This window comes from Boleophthalmus pectinirostris, unplaced genomic scaffold (genome assembly GCF_026225935.1).
Source record: "Boleophthalmus pectinirostris isolate CB_2022bp ecotype Guang Dong unplaced genomic scaffold, ASM2622593v1 HiC_scaffold_5, whole genome shotgun sequence".
Lineage (NCBI taxonomy): Eukaryota > Metazoa > Chordata > Actinopteri > Gobiiformes > Gobiidae > Boleophthalmus > Boleophthalmus pectinirostris.
Genome location: NW_026571404.1, coordinates 30,518,221 through 30,527,610, shown reverse-complemented (window position 1 = coordinate 30,527,610; position 9,390 = coordinate 30,518,221). Strand labels below are relative to the sequence as shown.

The following is a 9,390-nucleotide window of genomic DNA, read 5'->3' as shown; positions in this document are numbered from 1 at the left end:
GCGTTAGATCTTTATGTATGAAACAAAAGCAACTGAGACTAGTTTTAATCTTCTTCACTAAGTGTTTTGTGTGACTGAATTTTATTAAACAAAACACGACCTCAGATGTTTTTGAGGAGTTGACATCATTATAACATGGCTTAAAGCTCACAAGAGACAGTTTTGTGTAATATAGGACCCTTCTTATACATCTGAAATTGCAAGGGAGACATTACTGCTCAAAAAAACCCCAAAACTATATAATTTCCTCTATACACTTGCATTGTCTTCTAATGGAGCAGCAGTTTTGTGGGAGACAAATGAAAGTCAATAACCTCCCCTCAGACACTCTCCATAGAGACACAAGAGCATTCTTAAAACATGAGCGTGACCACTGACCACCGATATTAACTCGTATAACACCAGAGGAGCGCCGTAAATAGCAGTTGTAGCCGTCCCAGTATTCATGATTCAAGGATTTCATTTACGTGCTAGTGCGTTGCCCCGGGAGCTGGGTCGGCCGTCTTCGAGACCGGTCTCCCTCCCCAACCCCCCACCCACCCACCCACCTTTTCCTCACCATTAGTCACAGCCTGTATGTCACCATGACGGGCCAAGGCCAAGGCGAGGCGCTTAAAGATGGGTGCCCCGCAGAAGACCCCCGAGATGAGGAGATGAGAGAGGAAATACCAGCCAGGCTAACATGGAGCACCGGAGCACCCTAGGGCCCGGAGCACCCGTGGGTCATGGGTATATATCGTGCGTAATGGAAGAATGTTCTTTACAGTTCAAAGGCAATTCGTCAAAAGTGGCCTCAGAGACAATAGACCATTTTTCAACGATGAGCCAGTTTGGGATGATCTAAGAAAAATAAGATGTTATGTGCCCTCGTACATACTTTATCTTCAAGGATTTTAGTGAACGACTTTGGTCTTGACACCTACGAATGACATCATCAATATGTGACAGTATGTGTCCTATATTCTAACCTGGGTTGTTGACATTGACCATTGCAATTCACTGGGTTATCTTGAACCAATTTCACTTATCACTTTTTCACTTATCACCAGGCATCTTATTATAATATTGTACTATATATATATGTAAATGACAACATACTACAATAGCAGGCTAAGTATATATATTGTACTTTTAATGCAGCCTTGAGATATTAAGTAATTCACAACATTAGCCACAAATTTGGCTTACTGTTTTTAGTAGAAACAATATTGAAAGGCAAGATAGTTAACCTGCATTTCAGAGTGTTGAAAAAATACACATTTGCCATGGCAATTAACAGTTTAAAAGACCATATCATATATTGTGAATAATGAAAAGTGCACAAAATGGTGCTCATACACAGGAAGTCGCAACCAATATAGACTTATAGTCTGGAATTGTACAATATTAAGGGGGAAAGCACAGTACCTTGAGGAATCCCACTGAACTCGGTTTAAATTCTAAACTGAACTCGATTTAAATTCTAAAACAATAGATTCAAATTCAGTACGGATTCTGATACCACAATGATAATAATAAGAATAATACAAAAAAAAAGTATATATAAGCAGTAGTAGAATGTCATTTTCAGCATAAAATTATAGTACTTTCTTTTATATTATCCATCCATCCATTTTCTTCTGCTTATCCGGGGCCGGTCGCGGGGGTCTTTTACATTATCATGTGGTAATCCCTCAATCATCCAGGAATATGTGATCTTGTACTTGTTCTGGTACAGCTCACGATCATTCATCATTTCTGTCCTGTAGAAGTGACTTTTTTACAATCTGTACTTACAGTATTGATACTTGCTTATAGTATCGATACTTGCTCAAATTAATATCTAGTTTCAATACAAATTTTAGTATCAATTAGTATCTGATAGGAATGTAATGATATTCAAATCTCTCAGTGCGATATTTTCATGGTATACAGCTCACAGTACGATATTAATTGCAATATTTTTTGGAGGGCAACAAAACTATGAATATGCTACTTTTTCCTTTTAAACTGATTAGTATCTGATTCCTTTTTCCTTTGAGACTTAATCCAAAGAACTAATATTTCAACGTGCTTATAACAGTTATTTCTTCGTGTAGTGTGCGCTTAAATGGAGCAAAGGATCATGGTCTATGTAGTTCCCTCTTTTTTTTTTTTTTTAGCTATTGTTGCACCATAACTATTACTTTAGCAAAGAAACTTGTAATTCAATATATTGTGATGGTCCACTATCATATTGTAAGACATTTGACGATTCGATATCATGATATTTTGGTTATTGTTACATCCCTAGTATCTGATTTTCTATGCTTATGACAACCCAATGAGGAAAACATCAAAACTCTACAGATAAGCCTTGACTACCTCAAAATCAAACCCGGAACCTTCTTGCTGTGATGAAGAAAGTGCTCGGCCGACATGTCCACAGAGTCTGTATAGAACATCTCTCTCACGCCTGAGTGCAGCTGACTGAACTGTCCATGTGAGAAATCCTCCATCTCTCCTTGGGGTATATCCTGCTTTTTCCTGGTCAGATCCTCCACAGTCCACACAGTAAACCCCGAGGACGAATCAGAGGAGGCCAGGAAATGCCAATAGTTCCAGAATTGTGCGAGCAAACGTCTGATCGCCCAAGTGGAGCGTGTAAAGTCACTGCCTTGTGCTGTTAGCCTGAGGAGGGATATTAACATTTTGTATAATTACTCTATGTTCTTTGCCAAATACATGTGCTCACTGTTCAACTGATGTGGCATAAACTGTCACTTTAATATTGTAATTGCATGTTTTAAATTAGCTCTGCGTCCAGTTTTACATTTCATATAGAGACTTTGTTTTGGTCATCATTTTCATTAGCACATTTCTGTATGTTCCCCATGGGCACTAATTTAAAAAGCCGGGCATCAGGCCTATATGTAATTATTGTTTATGTCCACAAATAAAAATTACATTCATATTTAAGCCTGCATCCTAGGAATTGCAATATCAATATACAATTACTCAGCTAAAGAAATAAAGAAATCGGTGACAGCATAGAACTGAATGAAGGCCTGTTTTTGTAAATTATATAAGCATTTGTGGGCTTGATGATGTTTAACTGTGACTGTTTAGCACATTATAGGGCCTGTATTTAAAATATTCCATCCAGTCCTTGTATTTGCAGAGGTCGCTGGTGCTAGGCTAGTGCATGTCAATGGCCATAGTTAGTCTTACCCACTCCACAAAACACTCGAGGCAAAACAATTATAACGCTACATACATATATGTGCATATAATGTGTTATATATACATATAACGCATATACATGTATGTTAGCACCTGAATGGCCAGGAGCTGGTAGAAATAATTGTAACCATCAAGTTAAATAAACAAATTGTCCTAATGTGCAAGGAGGAGGATATATATTAAACCCCTAATAATAATAAATGCTCCCTGTGAGAGGCACAGGCCTACTATAGAAAGATGCTGAGAGAGAGTGTAAGTCCATTGTTTCCAGGTTTTTAAGCAGCTATATGAAAGAGACAAAAGTAACAATTTATTAATTTATTTATTTCAATTAATAAATCTTAAAGGATTAAGGGAACAGCATATCTAGTATATCTATATTTATATTTCTGAAATATTGAACCTGTTTAATTTTGCCTCGTGCTTTAATTTATTACTTGCGTCCAAGTGAGAAGTGTGGTACATGTGTTCCATGTTATGAGAATGTTAGTTACCTTCATTGGGACCGTCAATATGGTGGCCAAAATAAAAACGGTCACATGACTGCAGGTTCTCTATAGCATATGTTTGACCTTTGACATTTGAACTGTGCTTCAATCATTATAATATAGAATGTCCAGTACAGTGATATCAGGCCTGTCGCCATCATGCAGACCAGACATCAGACCTTAAGTAAAGGTCACATGACTGCCATTTACAGTTAGACACACGAAGAGACAGGCTGTCAGACAGACCTTCTCGTATCATTTTGCATTTATTTTTGTTAGAAGCACTTAATCCGGCAACTTTTAGCACCTGAGCTAAGTATTAGCGGCAAAGTTTTAGGATAAACGTACAAATTCACCATGAACAGAATGCCAAGCTGTACTGAGCCAAAAGTTCCCACTCAAGGTAAGTTTTGGAGATGTAAAATTTTGTTGTTCTGTACCTTTTATCTAACTGTTATCTAACTTTTGAAGCAAACTAGCTTAAACTATTAGCATTAGCTTCCCAAGCCAAGCCACACACATGACTTTACCAGTTTGACGTCTTTTTTTGGGCTAAGATTTTTGGGACCAGGCAATATAAGTAAAGGTGAAAGTAACTTCAAACTGTTGTTTTGCCCATGTTTTTGCTGAAGTTAAACTGTATACAATAGTTTGACTAGGGGGGAATAGGGTAAACAGTCCCAGGTTTGAGCCCTGTGTCCCCTGTCCCAGCAGATTTTGCCAAAACCAGTGACTTGTCCCAGTTTTATACAAGAAATGTCCCAGGTGTCCCTATTTTTGACCAATCTGATCCCTGCCAACAGTAAACAGAGGCATATATTGCCATTTGTTTAACTAAAATACAGCAAACAGTGCTTGAACCATAAGGAAACAATGCACCAATAGAAGTCCCTCAGATTATAACTGACCCACAAATGAGTCGAGAATGGACAATGTTACGTGCTCTTTTCACAGTTTTATTTATACCAACCATCCCAATCTGGGTGTGTCCCAGTTTTGAATTTTGAAAATCTGGTCACCCTAAGTTTGACAAGACTATTGACAAAGTTTGACAAGTAACAAGAGCCATTAAAAGTGACCCGAGTTAACAATGTGAATACTGCTATTGTTAGTGAAATTGTGACTGAATAACCATTTTATTTTGGGCAGCAGTGAGCACACTAAAGTTTTAGAAACTAATTGGACTGCACAATATACTGCTATTGAATTGAAATTGCAGTTTGAGCTAACGCAACCATCAAATCACAAAGGCTGCAACAAAGACTAGACCACCACTATAAGACTCATGAACTACAGTGAACTACAATGTATTGACAAAACATTTTGACTATCAACTGCAACTGTACTCTAGTTTTGTATCTGTCATTACAGTTTGCCATTACTGCCATTAATAAAAGTTATATGTGATTTTCAGGATCAGACTGACAAACCCGAGTCTGGCAACGATGAGTCCAGTTCTTCACCAGGGTCGAGTAGAGTCTTATCCCAGACTGGTTCCTCCACATCTCCAAACGATGGACACGTTCAAAACACCAAGAGAATGTCTCCGTGTAAAGAGGAGGAGGAGTGCTGTCAGACGAAAAGGAGCAAGACAGACACCGCTCCAAAGACGAGAAAATCCAAGTCCAAACATGACATGGCACTTTAGAAAAATGTCTGGCTGAAAAAGACAGGTAATATAACCTATAAGTTTAACTACATGGGCCAGTTTGTACTGTGACAACCTCAAATGGTAGCAAAAAGTTTCAAAGCAAATTATCTAGACACTGCTGAAATCAGTTTGTTTCTATTCGCATCCATTAGTTATTTTGAATCTGATGGTACTGGTCTAAAAACTAGAATCCAAAACTAGTATTTCCTAGTGTCTGCAGTAAAAAGAGGGACAGGTGCTCACGTTACTACCTGTGTTACCTAGTATTTTTACTTATACTTAGCAGTAAACTTAAAAAAATGAAATGTTGACATACTGATATTTAAACATTTGTCATGTTTTTTCTTGAGCAGATGGGTCCAGGCTGAGCTCCTCTAATGTGGTCGAGAGTGACTCTGAGGCGTTCAAGCGGCTCATAGAAGGTAAGAGGCAACACAAAAATAAATAACTACATCAGTAGTAATTATAGACAGAAAAATTTGAAGAAACTGCATACCATTAATTCTCCCTACATTTTATAGTGCAAAACAAACAGGAAAGGCCAAAAGAATACAAGACGTTGAGTGACGCACAGGGTAAGTGTGTAAAAATGACTCTTGTCTCAGTACAGATATATTGTATAAGCATTACCACCATTAACACAAGGGACATATGATTTCTAGAACGACACACACAGGAGTTCCCATCTGCACCAAGCTGTAGCAGCACTGCCTTCAGTTCTACACCAGGGACTAGTGGAGTCTTATCCTGCCCTGGGACAAGTGGTACCAAGAGAAGGTCTTCATGCAGCGAGCAGGAGGACGAGGAGCAGAGCAGTTCACCGAAGAAGACCAAGGCAGATGATGCTCCAAAGAAAAGGAAATTCAAGTTGAAACATGACCTGGCACTTTGGAAAAAAGTCTGGCTGAAAAAGACAGGTAATATAACCTATACATTTAACATTTAAGCCCATATGACTTTAAATGTTTATGTATTAAGAGAACTTAGAATAGCATCATATCACAGCTCAGAAAGACACTGGGGAAAATGGTGGCAAAAAAGACAGGTGGTCACCCTAGTACCAATGTTAACTTATACTTTGGCCAATACATAACAATATAACAATAAAATCTTGTCATGTCTGTCATGTTTTTTATTCTTGAACAGATAGGTCCAGGCTTAGCTCATCTGATGTGGACGAGAGTGACTGAGAGGCAAACAAGAGGCTTTTAGAAGGTAAGAGGCAACACAAAACCAAATGCCTGAAAAAACTACATCAAAAGAAAAGATAGTGAACATGTCAAAAAATAGTATAGCATTATTTGACCTTATTTTATAGAGCAAAAGAGGCAGGAATTGCAAGACTCATCCACATGTAAATGAGAAATCGAGCACCTTGACTAATTGGAGCAAGACGCATCCCACTTCAAAGAGGAAATTCAGAAAAAAAGTCAAGCAGAGGAAGACAGGTAATATAATTTACACATTTAACTGCATGGGCCAATTTGTATTGTTTGTTTGCTGCTGTAAGATTTACCATGTACCTAATAGTGTGACAACCTCAAATAGTAGACAAGGTTTCAGTGGACATTTTTTGTGTTTGTTATTCTTGAGCAGCTAGGTCCAGGGTCAGCTCATCCGATGTGGAGAGGAGTTGCTCTGAAGGAGGACAGGAAAACAAGTGTGACAGTGACAGCAGTTTGTCCATAAAAGGTAAAAGTCAACACAGAACTACACTGCATCAAAAAATGGCAGATAATAAGAATGTGACACTGACATACCATTCATTCTCCCAAAATCTTATAGAGCAAATGGAGCAGGAAACCCAAGCAGACTCCACCCCGAGCGGCGCAGACAGGGTAAGAGTAACAATGTTTATTATGTATCTAGAAATCTGCTGGTAAATGCTGTTTTATTCAAATCAAACATTTTTTACAGCGCCCTGCAAAAAGTCCACGTGGGCTGAGATGTTGCAGAAAGGAGGCTTTGGACGAGTCTTTGCTGGGGTCCGCATTGAGGACGACAAACCAATAAGTCTAACAAATGTATTTGAATCTACTTGGTTTAAGTATAACTAAAGCATCCATTAATTCATTAGATTTGAAAAGCATTTACAATGATTTTTAATAGTAACACTGACATCACATTTTGACTCTACAGGTGGCTCTCAAGTTCATCAGTAAGAATAAGGTGAAGTACACAGATGTGGTAAGTAATATATTCTGTATCTTTAAGTATACAAGTATGTCTCCATCATTATTACTACTGTTGGTTGTGTGGTTCAAAGGAGATGGATGGAGTTTCAGTCGCACTCCCTCAGGAGGTCTAGGTCCTGATTAGGGCAGGAGCAGGCCCCACCTCCTCAGACTCCAGAGTGACTCCACAGCTGCTGGACTGGTACGACCTGGACCAGGAGATTGTGTTGGTGCTGGAGTGACCAGTGCCCTGCCAGGACCTTATGGACTACTTAAGAGAATGGGGATCCGTCAATGCCAACTTGGCCAAAGTAAGGGTTTAAAATGAGACCTCTCTAAAAGTAGTAATTACTGAGAACTTCACATATCACTGATTTCTTTCAGGTTATTTTCCGTCAGTTGGTGGATCAAGCTAACGAGCTGGAGTCTAAAGGCATCTTTCACCTTGACATCAAGCCCGACAATGTGCTGTTGGAGACGGGCTTCAACCTCCCCAGAGCCAGTTTCGTAGACTTTATCAGTGCCGTCCTTTTCACACCTGGACAAGAGTTTAATAATCCACAAGGTAAACACTGTACTGTTGCTAATGAATGATCAAATGTACCTGACAAAGTCTTTACTGTTGTGATAAAGTACTCTTGATGAAGTTAACCATGTTTTGTACATTTACTTCATGAAATATACCAGTATTCTCCTAAATAGGTTTGTTTTTCAGGCACTCCAATTTACTTCTCTCCGGAGTGGTTCCGTGAACACAGCTACACAGCAGGACCCACCATGGTGTGGCAATTGGGCATGGTGCTGTATATCCTGCTCTTCAACAAGTTTCCTCTGGTTTGATAGGAGTCCATCGGGTCAATGAGAAGTGTTCCTATTCCACAATGTATTCCACGAGGTAACTGTACATCTCATCTCATCAACATTTGGCTTTGACTAGCACAGTGTTCCTGACTCTAATCTCCTGTCTGTGTGAATGCAGGATGCAGAGACCTGCTGAGTGGCTGCTTGAAGAAGGACCCTGAAGAGCGCCTGACCCTGCAGAGCATCAAAGACCACCCGTGGTTAAAGTCTGCATAATGGTCCTGTCCTAGCAGCACATACAGGGTTTAAAGAGGAGATGTCACCAGGGCTGTGCTTGTGGTGGACTCTGTTTAATGGGCTGAAGGTGTAAAGCACACTCACAGCAGCAGTGAACTGAGTGTGTGTGTGTGTGTGTGTGTGTGTGTGTGTGTGTGTGTGTGTGTGTGTGTGTGTGTGTGTGTGCGCGCATGTGTGTCTCCCAGTGCTGTGTGAGTGAGGACACTTTAGACCACTCCCCCTGCATTGTATGAGTGTGTAGGGTGTTAGCTCTGGTTCAGTGTGGATCAAAGATAACACCATGAGTGTGAGGAGGCATCTTTGGCCCTTTAAATGCAGTGTATCATAACAGCCCTGCACCTTAAGAACTCTGCATGCGCTGCACCATTACCAGAGTGCACAGGTAAGGTCTGCACGACTCCTCAAACGCAGGTACAGTATTTAAGGCAAGCATTCACGGTGCCATGTTTATTAAAATTTAGGCTCAAACAAGGGTTATTCCAAAAACATCACCAAGCCTTAGCGGTTAAAGTGCTTATATCCATGAGGATCATGATTGTTGCCTGGCAAATCCAGAATGGTATCTCTTGGGTATCTCTTTGTATATTTTATACAGAGGGATGTCAGTCTGGTCTCCATCACACCCTCCATCTCATCTCAAGCCAGAACCAAACAGGATGTGTAATCACATTTGTTTCTTTCAATGATGCATATGAAACAAAGGAGCTCATTGATCACCAGGTCACCAAAACAGAGCTCATTGATTCTGCAGAAATCTGCAATGTTTTTCAGTCCCCTG

General features: G+C 39.7%; 1 protein-coding gene across 1 annotated transcript; it reads left to right on the top strand.

Moving 5' to 3' along the window:
* Positions 1-584: 584 nt before the first annotated feature.
* LOC129411507 (aurora kinase A-like) lies at positions 585-8,591 on the top strand. The gene is made up of 12 exons (XM_055162448.1): positions 585-671; positions 5,104-5,260; positions 5,694-5,762; positions 5,862-5,915; positions 6,003-6,257; positions 6,937-7,032; positions 7,126-7,178; positions 7,480-7,527; positions 7,899-8,079; positions 8,230-8,312; positions 8,358-8,409; positions 8,494-8,591. The coding sequence occupies exons 1-12, from the start codon at positions 585-587 to the stop codon at positions 8,589-8,591; spliced, it is 1,233 nt and encodes a 410-aa protein (XP_055018423.1).
* Positions 8,592-9,390: the final 799 nt, after the last annotated feature.